The sequence below is a fragment of the Anarrhichthys ocellatus genome, unplaced genomic scaffold, assembly GCF_004355925.1.
Source record: "Anarrhichthys ocellatus isolate YVR2014 unplaced genomic scaffold, GSC_Weel_1.0 scaffold13, whole genome shotgun sequence".
Classification (NCBI taxonomy): Eukaryota; Metazoa; Chordata; class Actinopteri; order Perciformes; family Anarhichadidae; genus Anarrhichthys; species Anarrhichthys ocellatus.
Genome location: NW_022280043.1, coordinates 8,845,029 through 8,866,416, shown reverse-complemented (window position 1 = coordinate 8,866,416; position 21,388 = coordinate 8,845,029). Strand labels below are relative to the sequence as shown.

General features: G+C 40.1%; 1 protein-coding gene and 1 long non-coding RNA gene across 2 annotated transcripts; both read left to right on the top strand.

The window, feature by feature from the left end:
- Positions 1 to 522: 522 nt before the first annotated feature.
- Positions 523 to 10,571, top strand: dhdds (dehydrodolichyl diphosphate synthase). The gene is made up of 14 exons (XM_031853421.1): positions 523 to 592; positions 953 to 1,033; positions 1,731 to 1,847; positions 1,935 to 2,077; positions 2,868 to 2,984; positions 3,122 to 3,223; positions 3,314 to 3,428; positions 4,601 to 4,708; positions 5,171 to 7,174; positions 8,407 to 8,421; positions 8,706 to 8,738; positions 9,064 to 9,108; positions 9,358 to 9,414; positions 9,907 to 10,571. The coding sequence occupies exons 1-9, from the start codon at positions 563 to 565 to the stop codon at positions 5,411 to 5,413; spliced, it is 1,056 nt and encodes a 351-aa protein (XP_031709281.1). The 5' UTR covers positions 523 to 562; the 3' UTR covers positions 5,414 to 7,174; positions 8,407 to 8,421; positions 8,706 to 8,738; positions 9,064 to 9,108; positions 9,358 to 9,414; positions 9,907 to 10,571.
- A 2,577-nt stretch (positions 10,572 to 13,148) lies between these two features.
- LOC116386787 (uncharacterized) lies at positions 13,149 to 20,934 on the top strand. Its single transcript, XR_004212981.1, has 3 exons — positions 13,149 to 13,249; positions 18,669 to 18,774; positions 20,067 to 20,934. It is a non-coding gene; the product is annotated as an uncharacterized LOC116386787 (long non-coding RNA).
- The last annotated feature ends 454 nt before the right edge of the window (positions 20,935 to 21,388 follow it).

Here is a 21,388-nt window from a genome sequence, read left to right as displayed (position 1 = left end):
GCCTGATCTAAGAGCTGATTGGCTCTTAGTTTTGACAACAAACACCACGTTTTGTAGAAAATCCTAATTTTCTCTATAATTGTAATCACTACTTTGTTGGCTATTAGTTCTCATGTTGTGCAAAGAAAGTTTAATCTAAAACACCTCTTGTGTGGTTGATAATAATACAACTTATTTGTATAGCACTTATCAAAACGAGTAGCAACGATTTTTTTACAAGGCAGACATAAACAGAATAAAGGATAGAATACAATGCTAGATACACCCACATTTCCACATTAATATATACTTACAAGCAAATATAAATAAATCCGAATGTGGTCTGCACACCACAACAGTTGGGTTACAGTTTGGTGTACATTTATTTGAAATTTAAGTCCAATTATTTTACTTGTAACGTATATACAAATACTTGATTATATACAAATACTTGAGTACCTTTATATTGTGGTATTTCTAAAAATGAACGTTTCTTATGGACGTTAGGTTCATCCACATATTTTGAAAATCTACTAACGTCAAACCGGAAGTAGTCACTGCGCGGATACGTCACTTTACTCCAATGCGGAAGAGGTCGTCATCGTTAAAAGCTGTGAGTTGGAAGCTCTCTGAAATGTGATAAAATTACAGTGATTTTGTAGAGTAGAACATCGTCTGGTTCCATAGTGTGAATGAACGAAGCGGTTTCCGTAAAGCGTGTGTGTTTACCGGACCACGCGGGACTCGGTTTTGGGCTTTTATGGCCTCACAGCAGTTCAGTTCACTGCATGTCTCGTGAGCCAGAATATATCAATGACTGGCTGCATGAAACATTTCAGAAATGACACATTAGTAAAACGTTATTTTGGCCATATATACATCAACTGCGTCATTGTTTCTGACTAGCGAATGGTGGGTTATAATGTTGACATTCATAACCATTTTAAAAATAATTTAAATCACCTATTTTTAGACTGTTGAAAGCCCGAACATGTCGTGGATAAGAGAGGGGGAATTAAACCTGCTTGAGAAGATTTCAGCCAATATCCTGAAGGTAAGCCTAATGTTGTGTATTCTTGTGTACTTTGTATGTACTTCTCGTTTTTATCCCCCCGAAAAATAAATAAGCTTCCAAGCTGTGTTTGTAAAGACAGACTAAAAACTCACTGCACAGTATATATATATATATATATATATATATATATATATATATATATATAAATAAAGCATGTGCCACTGTTTTCCAAATCTGAACAAACATAGCAGATACAAAATGAAAAATGTGGCATTGTATTATTTTTTCATTTTGATATTAATTCTTAAGGATGTGTAATTCCTGTATTTGTATCGTGCCGCAGACAGAATATTCTTCTCCATCCAGATGTTTAGAAAAGTCTTTGAGGATTCTGTAAACACCTGGTTAACCTAAGTGTTGTTAACTGTCTGGGTTTTTCAAAGATCAACAGTTTTTTCTTAGTTTAGTGACTCGACTTTAATGTTTATACATAGGAGCACAAAGCCAGAGTTTACGTCTTTAAATAGCTTGTTTAGTTCGATAATACTGAAGCACCTTTCCACTGTAGAAGCTTGAACCAGAGAATATTTGGCATGTTATCACAATTGTTTGCCTTTTTTCTTTCCTGTTGATTGGCAAATCATTTAAGCTCCATACGACCTTATTATTAACATTACTTTGTGTCTCTATAACCCTAATTGCTCTTGACTCCCCTGACCTGCATTGTGTGTCCCAGGCTGGACCCATGCCTAAACACGTGGCCTTCATCATGGATGGCAACCGCCGCTTTGCGCGTAAGAAAAACATGGAGCGCCAAGAAGGGCACATGCAGGGCTTCAACAAGCTGGCAGAGGTGAGCTCAAAGCCTCTCAAACACATGTCACCTAAGCATAAAACCGGTTGCTCATTTACGTGTGTCCCTTTGTCCCTTCTACACCAGACATTACGGTGGTGTAAGCACCTGAACATCCGAGAGGTTACAGTGTACGCCTTCAGCATCGAGAACTTCAAGCGCACTCAAAACGAAGTGGATGGGCTGATGGAGCTGGCCAGGCAGAAGTTTGAGAAGCTGTTGGATGAACGGTGAGTTTCATGTTCAGGAGTTTAAAAAAGCCGTTTTTTTTTTTCTTCGCTGGTTGCTTTCGGGACCAGTCACATTTTATACATGTTATGATTCACAGCTTCCTTAAAGTTAAGTCGAGAGGAACCAAATGCAGTGACTGTTTAGTGTAGTTAAAGTAAGTTAACTGTCTTTGTAAGACTGAACCGTCGAGGTGTCAGTTTCAGTGTTTTGGCTTCAGATGGATAGTAAGTAGTCAAGTGTAACAAGAACTTTTTCAAACTCCCTGTTCAATGCTTTTATATCTGCATAGTTCAGTTATAACTGGATACGCTAACATTGTCCAATGAGTAAGATATACTGCGGACTGAAGGGGAAAAAAGGCTGACTTATAAATAGGAGTCTACAATATCAGTTATTTCCATGATATTGTAGCTGACACTGACTTCTCCCCTATAACACACCAGAATATCTAGTTTACACCTTTTAGATTTGGCCTCTTATTGTTCTGTAAATGTAAAGAAAACATATTAAAACCAATCAACAAGTAAAGGCTCGTTAATCTGCAGTTCCACAGATGACCACTAGAGGTTGATCCAAGAGTGATCGAGTCTGTTTTATTTAGTCTTGTATCGACTTGCCTCCTGTTGCTGCCTTGAATTATCTGGTTAAATAAAGGTAAATAATAATGTTCAATAGTCTTGGATTGAATGTCATCTTGGATGTTTCATCCTCGTCTAAATGGTCATTTTGTTCTCCCTGTTTCTTTTTCTCTTGATTGTTCCACTCACCCCTCTTTACTCTCTCCTGTAGGGAGAATCTGGAGAAGCATGGCGTGTGCATCCGGGTGCTGGGCGACTTGAATATGCTGCCGCTGGACCTTCAGCAGCTTATTGCTAAAGCTGTGGTCAGCACCAAGGCGCACAATAAGTACGTGTTTTATTGATTTGTTCCTCTGCTGCTATGACACCTGTCATTAGTGGCTCACCCCGACCGCCACACTGGCCATGTGACATAAACAGATTTTGTGTATTATAAATGACCACAGATACACAAATGTTTTGCAGATGTTTCCTGAATGTGTGCTTTGCCTACACGTCGAGATATGAAATCACCAATGCGGTCAGAGAAATGGCTTGGGGAGTGGAGCAGGGCTTGATCAAAGCAAGGTGACGAACGGCAAAGACAGTTCTGCCAACACCCACAATGCAACATGGGGATCTTTTTCTAACAAGTTTGTGTTGTTCTGTGGTGCTCAGTGACGTTTCTGAGCCTCTGCTCAGTGAGTGTTTGTACAGCAATAAATCTCCCAATCCTGATCTGCTCATCCGCACTTCTGGAGAGGTGCGACTCAGCGACTTCCTTCTTTGGCAGGTGAGGAGGACAATGACTGCATGGGAAAAACAATGATTTTTTTATTATGATTATCATTAACTTTGAAAACACTGAAGTAAGATTGGAGATATGAATTCCAAGGCTTGGTTTAGTGTTAAGTGATCAGTGCAAATGAGTAGCACTGGCTACTCTTCAGGCGTAGTAGCTGTAACCCCTGTTAGACAAAGCGTGGTTTTAACGAAGGCTTTTAGTTTATGTAGACACAGCCGTGAATATGTCTTTGATGCATACAAAAGATATCTGAAAGATATCTTTGTCAGATTAAGCCTTTACAGCAAAGCAGACAAGTCTACTTTTAGTTTTTCCATTAAGACTTTGTGGTGATCTTCAGAAAGCAGCTGGGATTTTCCATCAGAATTTGGATTATCGAAGATAAAAAAACTCTGTGGCATACACAAGCTTATGATAATTAAATGTTTTGTTCAGCAGGTTAATCTTCATGAGAACTCACTATTATAATTTGTGAAGCATGAAGGTTAGGCTATAAACAAACTACACCACGGTCACATGAGCACGAGTAAACACAGCGAGGCTGTGAAGGGGGACTAGTCGGCGTGATGACGTTTTAACACGTTTCAAGGCTTCAAAATTCACTAGAGGGGTATTTACAGAGGCTTTCTACATCGTAGAACAAAACATTAACATCTCTAAAGCCTGTGTTAACCACAGACCTCAGTCCAAACATCTAACCAAAAACCCCATTAAAAATAATAACATTGAATGTGAGACGAGGAACCAGCAGTGCAAAAATGAAAAGTAATTTTCAGGTTTTCGGACTCTTTCCTGCAGCACTCTATGTAGCAGCAGACGAAGTTGAGTTTCACCAATAACAAATAGATTTTTAATAAAGGGTCATTTTTATTTAACAAAATCAACAATACCATGTTACGATCGTAAGAAGAGCACGCCATTTGTTTTCATGTACAAGTTTGTTATGATTTATATATTCATATTTTTTTTATGCCAATAACAACAATGTGTTATCCACCATATTAGGGTTGCAATCTATGATGGACAGCATTAACCAAGTAGACTAAATGATTGGATCATAATGTCAAACACTTCACAGCTTCTCCTCTCAGACTCCTATTGATTCTCTTTATTTCTATATATATTTATATATATGTATATTTATGTCTCCCACTCTGCAGACGTCCCACTCCTGTCTAGTGTTTCAGTCGGTTCTGTGGCCCGAGTATTCGTTCTGGAACCTGTGTGAAGCCATTCTCCAATATCAATTAAATCACACATCCATTCAGGTAAGGCCTGCATGAGGGAACGTCTCAGAATACAGAGGCCTTGCAGAAGACAAGGGTCATATTGTTTGCGTTTTGGGAACTTTGCCAAAAGTGTCGATTCCGCTGCGCTCCTCTTGTCACTTTTGAGACGGTAGCATCATAAAGCAGATATCCTGCTGGCTGTCTTTTAAATCAGCAGAGTTCCCAATCTCAAGAAACGCCAAATATTGCCAGCTTTATGTTTATTTACTGCAGGGTTATTGTTTTGTAAGATGTTTATATTATATCGTCCAACCACAGAATGTCACTCTCGTCACTTGTCAGTTATTCTGTCACAACACATAAATTAGAAAAATGTGATGTTGCAAAGCTGCAAAAGCTCTGATAACCGTAATACCTCGTCTCTATGACTTCAGCCTCCAGTCACATGATGTGTACTGTATCAGGATTCCTGTATACATCTACGTTGTTGTTGTCTTTTAGAAAGCCAGAGACCTCCATCGAGAGCACCAGGCCTCACAGCAGCTCGAGGCGGACCGTGCCTGTGTCGCAGAGCACCTGCAGCATCGTGGGAACGGGAAGCCCGCCGATGCACAGAGAAGACAGGAGGCCCTGCTGCACTACACCACCCGCCGGGAAGAACGGATTCAGGACTTCCTTGAAGCGCTGAAGCACAAGAGAGACTCTTTCATTCATGACTTGTGGAGCGACGCTGTCTCGGCCTAGGAAAGGCTCCGAGAAGGATGAAACCTCCCCGGTCCTCTTCCCAAAAGGAAGAAATGAAGAGTGAACAGTAACAGTAGCTGTGTTACTGGTTTGTACAAAACGAGAGGGCAGTTTTACCCCTATGGGGCTGTAAAATAATCAATATTTATGATTGAAGATCTAAAAAAGAAAGTCTAATAGGTGGAAACGTCTGGTCAAGATGTAGTTAAGTAATTGTGTAAATTGTCTGTCAACTGCATGCTATTGATTGGAAGATCTAATTACATGAATGAATGCCAGGGATCCCAAAGCAGCCGTCCAGATTAATGTAAGTCAGAGCAGTTTTGTTGAGTGTGAACTTTGATGACATAACTATATTTTGACCAGCCTCCTTTAACAGAATAAAGCGATTATTGTATGTCCGCTACGATTAAGTACAATTCCGACCTTTGTTCTTGCATACCACATGTTAATAGGCTGTCTTTGAACAGTTATTGCCTCCGTCTGACTGTTAATACGTCGGTATGTCAAGTCTGAACTCAGTAGAGAAATATCACTTGAATCTCAGATTTCTGTTTGGTCCACGAGATTACTGAGGTCTTTCTACAGATCAACAGCCAGATCAACTGAACCTCTAGTTTCTACTTGTAGCTGCTGGAGTCAGTACTGGACCTCTCCACTGATTCACATGGTAGATGTACAGTTTTAATTGAGCAATCCATTGCGTATATTAAATCAGTCGGATTGTATATATTTGCTATTTGGTCCGAAGCAAATATTTACTTCGTAGTTGTAATGTTTTAGTACATATAAAGCTCGGTAAACTATGACTCCTTCAATTTTATCTCCTACTTATTTTATTCCATTTTCCTACGTCCAAACTGCAAAAACATCTTCTTAATCCACTTAGTAGAATTAGGAGTTTTAATGCCCTTCCATAGGAAATATTAATATTATCAAAACTAATATTTTCAGTGAGGCAATCCTAATGCAACTGATGTCACTTTAATCCAATGGGGTAAGAAATATTGAGGTATTTAACTTAAAAGTAGCAATACCACAGTATCAAAACATCAAAGGATGATTAGCAACAAAATGTACTTAAAAGTATCTACAGTCAAAAGTACTACAAAGCTAAATGGCCCCATTTTGGGTGTTTTATTGATGATTTATGAATAGTTAGAAAATAATTACTAATGCATAAACAAGTATGCAGCATTTTAATGTCATGGTGGAGCTAATTTAAACTACTTTATATTCTGTTGGATAGTTAACATTCACCTGTTTTGCATTGAAAAATGGGATTTGAAAGCTAATTAATATAGATTTTGTTAATAGAATTTTTTTACTCTGTGGCATTGCTACTTATTTTGTCGGTAAAAGTACTTCTTCTACTTGGCCTACTTGTTTATGATGCAGTGCATTTTTTTAGACTACAAACCTCAGAGCCCTTCAACACAGCGCCCCCTCGCGACACTGATCAGTATTTTCCCGGGTTGCTCCTGCCTCTTTAACAAATGGGCGGCGCTTGGACGCACGTGACGTATTTGCATCCAATGACAGACAGCGAAACACAAAACCGGTTCGAACCGGTTTCGTTCTTATATTTCAGCGTATAAACTACAAAAAACATTCGTTTGCATTATACATTCGCCATTTTACGCAGCGACTGGTCGGTTGTTGTGTGTTATCTCTGCGCGAGAAAAAAAAAAAAAAAAAAAAAACGATTCAATTTGTTGTGCTCTCTGTCCACTTCCTATCAACAACATGGGCAAATCGAAGGTAAGATATTTTAAATTTATTGAATCTCCGTGCACTAGGTTCGTGTTAACTCGGGTCAACCGTTAGGCTGCGTTTGATATATCTGCATCAGAGGAACGTCATCATCCCCAACAAACAGTGCAGCCATGGCGGTCCGACGGGGAGAGAGACCTGGGCGGGCATCCTCCCAGTCGGCAAAAATTAAAGTTGCACTCTAGATAGTAACGTCAAATGCACCGTTATCGGTCAAACACGACTGGTACCGAACATAATGTTATTTTCACGCCCTGCGCCAAATGCTCCGACAAGTGCAGCCGTTGACATTGCGCTGTCTTGTTTTTTCCCTCTTTGGCAGCAGGTTTTTTTGGGGGGGGCGGGGGGTGATGTTGACGGTTTACAGATAACGTTCCGCGCTGAATCGTTAAATGTATAACTGGTAGCTGTTGGGTCGATATGAACGCGTAAACTCGCGACCTACTTAATCACCGATTGTTTTTTTTGTTACCAAGCAATCGAAATAGTAAGTTCTAAGCACAACTTGCACATGTCTTGACGGAGTTGGGGGAGGGGAGGTCACATTTATTTATTTATTTTTCCCTCTTGTTTTGAATCGGAAAAGTCCGACTTGCTCGTGCATGTTTGTTTAAAACGGGTTTAACGTTGAATTTAATCACATTTGGCGGAACGATATCTCGGTCGGCTGACTTTACTACAACGTTACACGTGCGCGTGTCAGTAAATTAACGAATGCATTGATGTGGACATTTTTTTTTCTCAATTAATAATATATTTAATAAGTCAACATTGCGTGTCGAGATTAAACACCCTGTAGCATATGGTTTTATTTAAATTATATTTGACATGAAAAATAAATAAAGGGTTTTCTTTCTGAAATCTCAACCTTTTTTTTAAAATTTTATTTAAAATTGTTTTGCAACCTCTGCAGGCTTTTGTGTGGCTGCGTTTCGTTACACGGCTACAGATTAGTAAAGTATTAATCTTATCAGTTTCCCGACAGCTGTCTATCTGCGCGCACTGATACAAAACAAAGGAAGCTGTCAGGGCGCCAAAGCGGTGTCATAGTGACAGGACAGCCCGAATTTGAATTCAAATATGCGCGGGAAGTCCCTTGTCAGGTCTTTTATGTTATGTCTGCAGAACTCCGTGATTTTAAGATTAAGTGATATTTGAGTTTTTGTGAATAATAATATTAAAATTGTTATGTTTATTTTCTTCTATTCTTTGTCTTTCAGGCTGTCCGCCCTGAGGTTTGTACACATATTTGTTGATATTATTCATAATCTATTGATGCTCTTGTTATTGCCATTGTATACAAATACTTTGTAATACATTGATAACTGAGATTTGCAGTTAATTGTTGCTTTTGAGTGTAATTTAATTTAGGTTTTAGTTTTCTGTTTCTGTCATTTTGATAAGACCAGCCATCTGATGCCCTCTTTAGGGCTGTGAATAGCATGTTTAGTTAGTGTCATCATGCAAATGAGTTACATCTGCAATCGTTACTGAAGGTTTTCTTCCTCTATCTCAACAGGAAAGACGATTTTCCAAGCGGCTGGCTGCTGTGGTAAGAAACATGATTAATCCGTTATCAAGGACTGCTATGTTGTTTTGTGATTATTCTTACTCTTCACCCACAAGTTGGTTTTCTAAAAGCAGCTTCCTCTGATTAACTTAAACTTTGAAATTTGAATCAGCATAAACTCATTGTCTGTCACAAACGTGCTTCACTCAATATCAATTCATCCTTAACCCTTTTGTAATTACAATAGTGAACAGGGGGGTTATTTTTGAGAGATGGTCACAAAACTAATAATGTGCCTCGTGTCAGCAGCCATTTTTTTTCTTCTTCTACTGTTAAATACTAAATGAAATGTCTTTTTGTTTTGCAGAACCCTCCCAGAGTGCTGGAGGTTAAGAAGAAACCTGCTGTAAAAGTATGAAACCGATAGCTAGCTGATATCAACAGAACATCTCTGTGTGCCGCATGTCACTTGTGAAACTGATTCATGGCCTTCACTTCCTGGAAGCGAAACTAATTGTGGCCTAGTTCAAGGAAACTATATGGGAGAATACCCTTTTGATGAACAATTTAGACGTTTTGGTATCCTTGTTTTTCCTTCATTAATCTGAAACGTGTGATAATTGTCTAATCTGTTGGTAATCAATTTTCTTGTCATTTGTAGAAGGCAATCAAAGCAAAGAAGACCAAACTAGCTGAAAATGGGAACGCCAAGGCTGAGGTTTGTTTCTTTAATGAGAAAGATCTTACACATCAGTTTTCTTTTCTTTTTTTTGCAGGAAATTTGTGCCGTTAACTAATAAATAATTAATCAGAACTATCCAAAGTATGTAAACTTGTATAAAGAGTGTCGCGGTGAGCTTACAATACTCATTTGAAGGAATGATTTTAGTATTTGTAGGGTATTCAATACATCCACACAGCTGCTAGCCTTCCACAAAACTTCATTTGACAACTCAAATTACATATTTCTGTGTTTTGAAGTACAAGCTTGAGGGCACAAAAGTTTAAAAATAGTTCTCCTGATATTAAGGATGTGCCGGTATCTTTGGAAGTGTGGTTGTGAGCAAAAGCTGTATTTATAAACTGAAAGAAAGACACTACCAATCAAATGAGAGTTCGGGGGGGAATCAACAGCATGAAGATCACAGTGAGGAATGTGCTGCTAAAGAAACGATGCTTATGAAGTATAACTCTTATCTTCTGTCCCCAGGAGCCAAAGGCCGAAGCCGCTGAAGCCAAATGAATAACAGTTGATGTGCTCACTCTGTGTACTTGGTGATTGTACAGTTTTAAATTAGTATTTTTTACCAAGTTTTATATTACAAATGTCATTTATATGTTTGTTTGGGCTTGCACTTGTAACAAAAGTTTGTTGTCACATTCATATCCATTTTATATCCATTTAAAAATGATTACCGTCCATATCTCGTAGACGTGGCATTTTTAGTTTGTCTAATCCTATTTTATTTTTTTTTGTTGTTTTTTTTAAACTGCTGAGTAATAGATATTTTCCACCAAGTTGGAATTGGAATCTAATTTTAAACATTATGAGGCAGCTAAAGCATATTGTTAAAATTTGAGGGAAAATAGGAATTTTGCCTTTTATCTCCTTGTATTTGAATGTCAAACTAATAAGAAATTGCTTACCAAATGTTTTTGAAACACTGTACGTTGAAACAAGTTCCAATCAGTGAAAACACCACAAAAAAAATCCTGTTATTAGGTGAAAAAGATTGATGCATCCCAAAAACATGTACGACGTCAACCTGGTCATCTGATGAAAAGTCCCGTTAAGTTATGTTTCTCTCCTGACTGAAGCTTTTCTGACTTTAATGGCTGATCTAAATGTTCTTGAATAAAAATTGTCAAAATGTTTTCATGGCATTACTTTGTTGCGACATGAAAACATAAATAGGGGAAAGGGAAGTCGTTTAGGTTCCTATAAGTGCACAGTAACCCCCAAAACTAATGTCATGTCTTTAAGATAATCAACAAAGATGTTCTTATTTCTCCTCGTGCCTTCTGAGGTTTTACGTTGGAGGCTTAGTTTTTATTTTCCACCTGCTTTAATCTTAAAAAGGTTTATTCTCTACGCCTACTTGGTTTAGGGAGCTGGTTGATTTGAAATGATGAGCCTGAATGTCTCTGGACATTATAAATCCCTGAACCAGATAAAAGCTAAGCGGTTCTGTAAAACTCCTAGAAATGTCCTTTTGAAAGGTGTAAAAACTACACTTGTGTGAATTAAGCAACAAACTATATACTGTATTCTAATTGTATGAATGTGCTGTTGCATCAAGTAGTATTCTCTCATTGTAGTTTGTCCAGGTGCTGTTAGGTAGATCATCTCAATCTATACTCAGCATGTGCCAAAAGAAGGCTCCAGTAATCCTCAACTCAAATGTGAAACAGTGGAGCGGATTTATAAAGTTGCACAAAATTGAAATATCCGTCCCGGTGTAAATATTTCAGCAGAAATCAGTATTTGAGTTGAAACTGCTTTGATGAGTTCCCCGGCTGTTGAGAAGCTCTCGGTGTCTTTGCGCCGTAGCGCCAGTAGAGCGCAGCGTCACACCAAAGTCAGTCACATGTGACACATTTTGTTTTGAGACCTTTAACCAGACGTCCAGGGTCCTGCTGCCTTTCTGGTTTCACACAGTGAGATATGGGTCAGGAAGGCTACAGGTGACCAAAGTTACAACGCAGCAAACAGCTGTTCACGATCCTTTAAGAAATCCTTCAATCTTTTGTGACGATTACTTGAAAGCTGTTACGGTCAAGGTCTTTTAAAACATGAGAAATGTTTATTGTGGTGTAGATATACTTCCCATGTTATACATATTTTGTATATTAATCTGGTATTTACTTCCCCTCTTTTTGTTTAAACTGTCTGTTGTACTGTGGTTTTATTAATAAAGTTGTAAAAGATATTGTAGATTCTGTCCCTTTTCTCTTCTTGAGTATGAACCAATCATTTTCCAACTTTGAAAATGCTATTCGTTTAAAAAACAGCTCACCAATCACACCATAACTTCCACTTAGTAGCTGTTCTGGAGCTTTCGGTCAAACCACACGATCTTCCTCATCACACGGAGCATCGCTGGAGCGTTGTCATTTTAATAGATGTGTCAATCTCAATTTATAAACCATCAGAGATAAAAACATCTCATCCATCTGCTGAGGAAGATTGTGTGATTCGATCAAAAGCTCCAGAACAGCCAACGAGTGTACAGTGGATAAAAACAGTAAATGCCATGTGTACATAAGGTGACTGCAGCAGCATTCAGTTGGTTGGGGGTCATATACATTCCTACATACTGTAGAGTAAACGCATACTTTAAATCAGTATAGCTGTCATGTCTCTCCACATGTGGTAAAGACTGCAGCACAGCACAGGTCAATTACTATGTTGGAAACAGCAGGCACAAACACGACATCATTCATGCATCAGATTGATATTAAACCGACGTGTGTTTTTCCACTGTATCTGTAGGTTGAGAATGCAGTCCACTGACCCCGGCGACATGCAAAAAGCCATGCAAAAAGGTCCCATCAGCTCCAAGACACACAGACTTTGTCGTTGTTTAGCCTCTTTTTCTTGTTGTTTCGCGTCCCTTCGTAGTCATTATGTGTCTCTCTGTGGGTTTTCTGTCTCTTTGTAGTCATTTTGTGTCTCTTTGTAGTCTTTTGCAGTCGTCCCTTTTGTAGTTTTTTCATGTCTCTTTGAAGTTGGGTTGATTGTGTGATACAAAACAAAAGCTCCAGAACCGGCACTGATTGGACAATGTGGTGGGATTGCTTTGATCAAATACTGTTTTATAGGTACAGAACCTTTTTCAGTTCATTTTTAAGATTCTGATCACTTTAAGGAGGCTATATTGGCTGGAAATTGAGATGGATAGAAATTGTTGTTTGTCTTTTAAGCTAACATGGACGAGAAGTGTTGTGTTTAGGCGATCGTGTCAACTTGCTGGGCCACTTCATCTGCTGAGGAAGATGGAGTGATATGAAAGCTCCAGAACATCTACAAAACTGACCTCGTCATAAGATTGTTTTGTCGACAAATTCATTTTTAATCTCTTCCAAAGAGCAACCAACCTTAGTCTGTTTTTATGCAATTTCCCCACACCTGCTTTACCTATTTAACATCTAAAATATCAACTTAATAAATGAACAAATGCGTTTCAGCCATTTTATTTAGGCCACATTTCCACAGTGTACACATGACATGTGCGGGTAGTCTATGTGTTGGCATTTCACGGTGTAAAAACCAAACTAAATGGACCAGCATGTCCTTAACATGACAGCAAAACATGGACGAGCCCATTTCTCCCTCACGTGAGGGGGGGGGGGGGGGGTTCATGCACACCCCCATGCGTTGTGTGTGCCGCAGGAATCAGAGTGCCACCCCCCCCCCCCGCCCCGCCCATATAGGACATTGTCCCGGCTTCCTATAAAGTCTGTACATCGTGTAAGCTACATGTTGTGCTTTTCACCCAAACGCAGACTGAGCGGCCCCCCTAACCCGTCCTGAAACCCCGCTGCAGCTGCAGGTAAGCGCACTAGTCTCCAAGAAATGTAAAGCTGCAAAAAGAAAGAAGTAACGGATGAGGAGCAAAGCGTCCACAGCTGGTGTTACGACTCGTATGGAAGAAAGAAAAGTGTCTGTCTCTGTGTGGTAGTAGTTGCTCTGGGTTGTGGTTTGTTAGCTGGTTTTGTTTCCTTATTAAAACTTAAATCTTTTTGGTTTTGCGGAGGTTTTATGAAAAAATAATCGTAAAAGCTGTTGTTGAGCTCGTTTGGTAGCGAATTGAGTCAATTGTCTGCTGATGTTGAAACTCTAGAGTTTTAAAGGGCAAACACACCTAATATGAGAAGCTGCGTGTGAAACATGTGACATCCATGAATTGAGTAATGGAATTAATTGACATTTTAAAAGGTAAAGTATGCATTGGTTTATTTTGGTGTGTTGTGCAGCTGACTGGGACCAAATAGTAGATGTGGTGTTTTTCTTTTCTTTGGCAGTACATTTGGTACCAACACTGTAGTTTAAAATGACCATTAGGCATCATTTTATGTGTTATTTGAGTCTGTAATGAAGATTTTCATGATGTGAGCTTAAAAGTCTGGGGAAAAAAAAAAAAAACTCTTTGGTTTTGTTTCTTTAATGCATCCAAAAAATGCAAAATATAGGAACTTGACTCTTGTTAAAATTTGCTTTCAGTGCGTCTGTCTGCTCAGCTCGTGTTTAAGTGAGGTCGGTTGGATTGGTCTGTTCTCTTGGGTCACTTTCCTTCTGTTGATTGGATTTACACTCGTGTGTCGGCTTAGCTGGGTGGCTTTCTAACAGTAGGTAGGCGAACAGTTTAGCCTGACGCTAATTAAGAAGCTTGAGGTTTGGCTCATTTAACTGACAAAGCTTCATTCTCCAATGTGGTGCGCTCCCAAATTCAACTTTTACTTTGTGTCAGCCATGTTGGCGTCTTCACAGCAGGGGGCCCAAAATGGAGGCCATGTCTAGAGTTTCATTGTAGCATACACCTTGATTGGCCAATAAGGGGGTGGCTCTGACATTCCCTTTAATTGATCTTAGTTGAGCTCAAACGATTGGTCGATCAAAATAGAATTAGTAGCTCTGTGAACTTGCGACAGGCCTTTTTGTTTTTACTATTTTTATAGAATGATTAAGCGTAGAAGTGTCAGACAGATTGATTATAACAATAATCAGTGGTTGCAGCCGTAATTATTTTGTGGTGAGTTTCTACACAATTTTTGATGTTTGTGTGTGAGTAGTGCGTATGACACGTGATGCAGAACCAAAGTTCACAAGTGCAAACTTTTAGCTGTGTGTGTGTGTGTCAGTCACATGGGAACAGTGTGTCAGTGTTGCTCCACCTTTTTTGGAGGTTAACTTTATGTGACTGGAAACTTATCCAACATGCTAAAGCACATTACATGCCTTCACCCAGACCGGTGGGACGAGGAGAAAGCAAACTGTAGCCCAACGCCTCAGCTCCGCTGCTTCTAAGCAAACAGGATAAACCTATTACTAAAGCAATGGGCATATAGCCAAGGTGGAACAAATGGAAACACTCCTCCTTCAGCTTTAATGTTGGTGTTTTTATTTTTTCTTTACATTTTTATTAATTTTCAATTTCATAGCATAAGGGATGCCTTTTCAGTTTTATAGCCTTTTGTTCAGTGCTCGTGCAGTGTATAATACACAAGTGTCTGAAATGTTACTTATTTTTATGATGGAAATAGTTTTACCAAAGTTGCCAGTTTGCAAAAATGCTACCTCAGTCTCCAGCAATAAGACTGTTTTCTGTCAAAATAAATGAAAAACTTATCGTTTTTACATTTGTTTTTGATTTTCTTTCTGCCGTCTCGGTGGAAAAAGTGCCTCTTAAACCAGGGTGTGAACTGAACCTTGTACTATTATTACACTCCTTGTAGCGACAAAATATGTTCTTTACGATGATGGACTTTAAATATTTAAACTGAGAACTCAAAGGCGCACATAGGCTTCTGATCAGCAGTCGTCAGTTACAGCATTGCATCACAGGCAATGGTGCACATAGCGCAGAGAAACCATGGTAGCAGTCGTGTACATGCCATAGTCCTGAATGTGGCAGAAGCCTAGATAACGATTGCCTGACCAGACAGTCAGGTTGATGATGACGTAATCCTTAACTGCTGTTGCCCGGCAGGAGACTTTTATTTTGTCGATTGTGGTGCTGCAGCTGCTGCGTCGGTCTTTCCCTCTGCTGCCATCCACACTCACTGGCAGGAGATCCCCCTGCTGCCAGCAGGTGGGCTGCAGAGGGACCATTGAGGGACATGGGAAGGCGGGACCAAGAGAGGAGGAAAGGAGTGCTGGTATCTCATTGGCTGTTAGGTGTTAAGTACACAATGTACCCGGTAAATGTTTATGGGCCGAGTGCAGGCTGATTGAAATCCTCCCCAGGGGCTTTTTATTATCACTCTCAGTGGGAGAGGAAGTAAATTGAATTCAGATGCCTTTGTGTTTTCATAACCTCTCCTGATGGAAATATGTTTTCTGTATCTTTCTACAAGCTTCAAACCAATTTTGTATTCCTGGAAATTCAATAATTTTTTTTTTTTTGTGTTTGAGGTAACTACAAAGTAGTTTTGCCAGAAAGCAGACATTGTCCATGTGTTACTCATGCAGTTTGTCAACAGCTGGTATGTTGAAACGTGGTCACAACCTGAGTGATACACATGTGGGGGAAACGCCCTCTCGCTGTCACGGTAGTCCGCAGGTAAACCTGAATAGTTCACGAATGATTCACCTGGCCTCCTGCCAAGGCACGTATAGTGAACCACTCCTAAACACTCGCACATCAACATGAATCAGCTGTAAGGCTGTTCTGGAGTCACACTTGTGACATGTTTACATAAATCCAAAAGAAACTATGCCAAACTGCTGTCTTTATTATTATTATTATAGCATATTCACTCTTAGTCTTGCACCCCCATGTAGTTGGAGAGGCAGCTTTTTTTTTTTTTTTTTTAAATGGTCAAAGATATCTTGACTTTGAGTCTCCAGTATGGCTCATGCTCTAAAAACGCTGGCTCCTACCACTCCCACAATTCACCTCAATAGTATCTATTATTTGACCGACCATGCCCACTTCTTTCAAACGTCTCACCGCCAGTTTGAAACGCAGGCTGTCTGCTAAAAACTTTAAGTCTCAAACCTAAACAGAAGACAGTAAAGGCGTTTATTAGGAAGTCTGCTAAACGTATATGTGTTAGAGGAACATGAGGAACTGTATGTTGTTACAGAAGAAACTCGGACAATTTAAAAAAAAAAAAAAAAAAAAAAAAAATGCAAAACGCAGCAGCCAAGTGATTTTAGATTTTGAGTTTAAAACACAGAAAGGGGAAAGCGCTTGAGTGTGGATGAAACGCCATTCCCTGAGCTGTTCCTGTCTTATGGAGACCTGGTTGGCAACGAGCCTGCATCCCCATTACTATTATTTTTCTCCTAATGTGCCTCCACACACTCGGATCTTTGACACCTAAAAACTACTTGTATGAGATTATAGTAGACTTGCTTGGACTCTTTGATTGCATCTTATGCTGTAAAGACCTCATGAGTTCAACTTGTTGTTAATGTGACTTTGGTTCTTGTTTGACACTGACATTAGCAGCCCTACGTACCGCCTTGTTGATCAGATGCCAATTTTTTTTTTTTTTTTTTGTCTTTGTTCAAGGTGTGATCAAACTCCACGAAGCCCAAATATCCTGATAATGCCTTGTGTGATGATTTGTCAGTTGCAGCGTAATGTTAACACTAGCTTGTCATCAAGGATCCATGGATCGTGACTATGTTCAGTGAAATGGAAACAGATTATATAACACCGACAGCCACTAGAGCGATTAATACACACGGCTAAAATAAATGTTATTATAAGACTATTATAGTCCCATGTTTCTAATCTGGTCTGGCATTTCATTTCTGCTCCAGCTGAGATTAAATGGCCACATCAGGCTGGTTATGCAACTCTACTCTCTGACATGCGTGCTGCTTTGAAGAAGGCAGTGTCACGCAGTGTTCTGTTTGCGTTATTCCTATTTAACATCATATCTGATGGTTCACAAAGGGTTTTTCTAGTTTTTGGGAGGAGGGTTCGTTTGGGTGAAAGTAACCCACTGAGAGTAATGCATTTCGACAGCATGTATGTGTTCTGAAAGTGGGCGTGAGCTTGAAGGCTAGCCCGCAGATCGGGTTGGGTGAGTGAAGCTGTATAAAAAGGCGGAGCGCGGCGCAGAAGCTCTCAGTAGTTCAAGTTCGTTGGCATCTGTTAGGATTTTTCAGCGTGGTTGGGAAGTGGAGGGTCCCGCTGCTCTGGGCTTTTTTTTTTTTTTTTTTTCGCCAATCAAAACGGCCTCTGGGAGGTGAGGAATCTCGACCAGTTTGGTCGAGTAACAGCAATTTATTTTACACCAGGAGTTGCTTTGAAAGCTTGGATTGCATTTCTGTTTCTCGTGAGGGGTGTAACTCAAACCAGGTTGGCACATTAATGCTTCACGCATGTTTCTACCTGATCCTCCTCCTCCTCGCCTTCCCTGGAGCCTTGATCACAAACGTTGTCAATCCCAGCTGAGCGTGACGTTCCTTGTTGTCTTATCACCTTTTTGGAGTTTGTCTTTTTATAATGTACATCCTCATCTGCTCCATCTTTTATCTCTTGGGATGACTCTTTCCCGTCCTTTCAACAGTAGAGAACATCCAATTTGTAAATGTTAATTCTTGCCTTCTCCCTGTACTTTTTGTTCTTTTAAGCCACGGTTAGACGGACATCCATCCCTCCATATGCTTTGGTGCTCCTACTCAACAACTGGTTATCCAACAATCATGCAAAACTCCACTTTCTTAATAGGTTACACAGAATTGCCATGCGTGAATAAACAAAATTTTCCTTTGCTGTATCAGTTTGGAGCGCAGCATGAATAGATGCTTTGGTGCAAGCATGACGGTTTTAATAACAGAGGGGTTTAAGGGGCATTCCGGGAGGAAATGGTGTCAAGTAGGTCGGATCTAAAATATTATATGATCGCTTGTATGTTACGTTTTCTCTATATGGCGCTCCTATTGGATCAGCACATGGGAGTTTAGTGCCGTGCCTGCAGGCGAGACGTGTTCCTCCCTCTTGCATAGGTCAGACGGTTTATTTGGGAGGTCCTCTTTTAGCAGCAGTACTCAAAAACTCTCCTAAAAGTTTGGTTTTGAAAGTAGATTGTATCTGATTCTTCTATAGAAGTTGAGTAACGACTGGATACTAGATTTGCATTTATATATATTTTTTGTCCATATGTTTTAGAGACTCGACTGACTTTAACTTCTGGTGGATATTTTAGTTTCCTGGCTGTATTTCTGTCGGTATCTCACATTTCTGAGCAGTTAAGTGAATTCTCCCTTTTTTTTTTTTTTTTTTTTTGCAGGTCTTGAGAGCCACCCCAGCTCTTCCCTCTGTTTGGCCTCACCACATCAACAGACATGATCATCAGACTGGGCAGGCTGACACCCGGATACTTCCGCCTCCTCCAGGTATGTGCAGATTCACCAGTGTGTGCAGATGATGGCTGGGATATACTTTGCATAACTCTAATTTGATGTGATCGTTTCTGAGGATGAAAATGTATGACTGGCGTTTTATACTGGCACATAATCACCGAACCATCTGTCGGAGTTCAATTCTTGCTCAAGAGCTTCATTTTCACTTTTGGCAAATTGTGTTTTAGCTGTCCATCACAGTTGGTCTTTATCCTTTGCTTGTATAGACATTAACACTGGTTCTAATCTGGACTGTGTCACACAAGGGGCCCGGTGCTGTTCTGTGACCCACAATCCGCTTTCATCGCCGCTATAATTAGGGGTGACACTAATCATTGATATAAGTTTCTTTTGTTCATCCCGCTGTCATCATAATCCACTCATCAGTAGCGACCCTCCATATGTCGCGCCCACTGTGTAAAGTCTTTGTTCGCTAATTTGGAAACAAAGGCTGTCGCCTCATGCGGCTTTACATCGACTCAAAAGCTCCAACAGACCGGCGCAAAGTGACTGCCTCTTACATGCGATTTGACACATTAGCGGGACAGTACAGTTTTAATGCTGAATATGTATTTTGGAGAGTCTACTACAGTGGAGACAAAGATTTCAACGAGGTTCGACTCGAATGCAAATTTATAAATTTGTAATTCAGGGCAAAATTTCCCCAGAAAATCAAGTTCACACAACTTCTAACTGAGCAAAGTCTCATCAGTGCAACATTGCCAAGTGCTAATTTGCTTCTTTTTTTTTTTTTTTTTCTTAAAAATAAAACAATAATCATAACTGTTAAAAAATTACCTTTTTCAAATGGTCTAGAAACCTGCCATTGGCTCTGAAGGCAGTCACGTGTGTGTACTTTAAATATGGGACGGGGTGTTGGTAGCCTGAGATTTTCTAAAATGCTAACATTCCTATCTCACTGCTGGAGTCATAGGGGGTAAGGAGGAGCTGTACATTCAGAGACACTCATAATCAAATGTGGGCAGTCACTCCATAAAATACAAGCCGATGGATCCCAGGTGCATATTTAGCTCCTTTTGTGCCCAGAACATTGTGTTCCCTTTTTGCTGAAGTCTCTCCCTTCCTGAATGTTTAATGACTTTTGCTGCTGTGGGTTTGGCCACACGGCAGAGGGCTGTGGAGCTAAAGCTGCAGAGGTTTGGTCTTTAAGAGAGAAGTCTCTTAGGACAAAATATTTGAATGTTTGGCCAATAAATGGCTCATTGTTTCTACTGTTGGCTGACCTCTGACCCTTGCCCTGGTTCTTTTTTTCTCTCTCGCTGCAGAGGCAAGTGGCCGGTGAGGTGCAGACGCAGCCACAGGACCGCGCCGTCAACCAGATAGCCATGATGCTGGCCATCATGGGCCTGAGCTTGTCCTACTACAGTGCCAGACAGATGACGGAGAAGGTCCAGGTCCAGCCTGTGCCCTGAAGAGACTTCACTACTCTGATTGTGGAGTTAACGGATGAGCCAATGAGAAGTGGGGGGGAGGGTGGGGGGGGGGGGCAGGTGCAGAGACGCAGCAGTGTCATCCAGGACTGCACTTTTCTGACCTCGTAGTCAGTCACACTCAAGACACTGAATATCTGGGATCCCTCACACACCATGTGTTTTCTGTACTCGTTGTCAGGGCTTTGTGGGGGATGGCTCACTTGGGTTGTGGATAAGACTGCGGTTTTATGGACTGGTTTGGTTGGGTGATCAAAACCAGCTGACTGCCAACTGGGTCTGACCATTAGTCATTACAAAAGTACATGCTTGCAAGATGCTGTCTATACTGTTCTGAGCTACAAAAAGGGAGGGGGAACTCTTGAATAACTGTGAATTTTGCCACAGCGCAACACTTGTCCAAAAGGAGTTAAATAAAAGAACAGTAATGCCTTTTTAAGGGAAAGGCTGACTGCAATTGAGATGTACCTTGTGATGAAGTGATGGCAGGCCCAGGACAGGGTTAAAGGCGATTCAAATTTAGCCCAAACCGTTTTTTGTTTCAGGTTTTCTGTAATTCTTTGTTCCTTCTCGAGAGAACCTTGCAGATCCTTGTGAACACATTAAGAGCTGTATTCACAAACATACAGTATATACTTGTGAAATGTATCTGTCGGGTGTCAAAGATTCAGTGAATAGTTGCACAAAAGTGCATTTTTGTTTTTTTTTTAAACGATACATTAGATCTTCGAAGGGACTTAAAACTACTCGTTAATTATATATTCTTTTTCCTGTGATTTCACACTATTTTATCATAAATCAGTGAAGTCCTGTTGAGATGTGTGATTATCTTTAATAAGCATGCTGGTTAAGAACCCTTCCTGCAATAGCTACTACATGTTAATGCAAACGGCTAACTTTAATGAATATTGCATGGGTGTGCAGACTTTTAATCAAAATCAGCCTGTCTTGTTTTTGATTTATTACTTTATTTTGTAAAGATTTAATAAAGCTGTGACTATTTGGAATGAGACGCGCAGTGAGTGTTCAATGACGTAAAAACAGTCTTGAGTTGAGTTCGAACAGTTCCTCTGTTGGCGCTGGAGGCTACAGAGCTGCAGTATTTCCTGTAACAGAGGCTCTGTGCTTCATCTGCACGCAACAGGAAGTAGTTGAGC

Excerpts from the sequence above, each read along its gene's own strand:
- dhdds (XM_031853421.1), top strand. The coding sequence starts at position 563 with ATGCGGAAGAGGTCGTCATCGTTAAAAGCT. Across the intron at positions 3,429-4,600 it reads GCGACTTCCTTCTTTGGCAG|ACGTCCCACTCCTGTCTAGT; the intron begins GTGAGGAGGACA and ends CCCACTCTGCAG. Across the intron at positions 4,709-5,170 it reads TAAATCACACATCCATTCAG|AAAGCCAGAGACCTCCATCG; the intron begins GTAAGGCCTGCA and ends GTTGTCTTTTAG.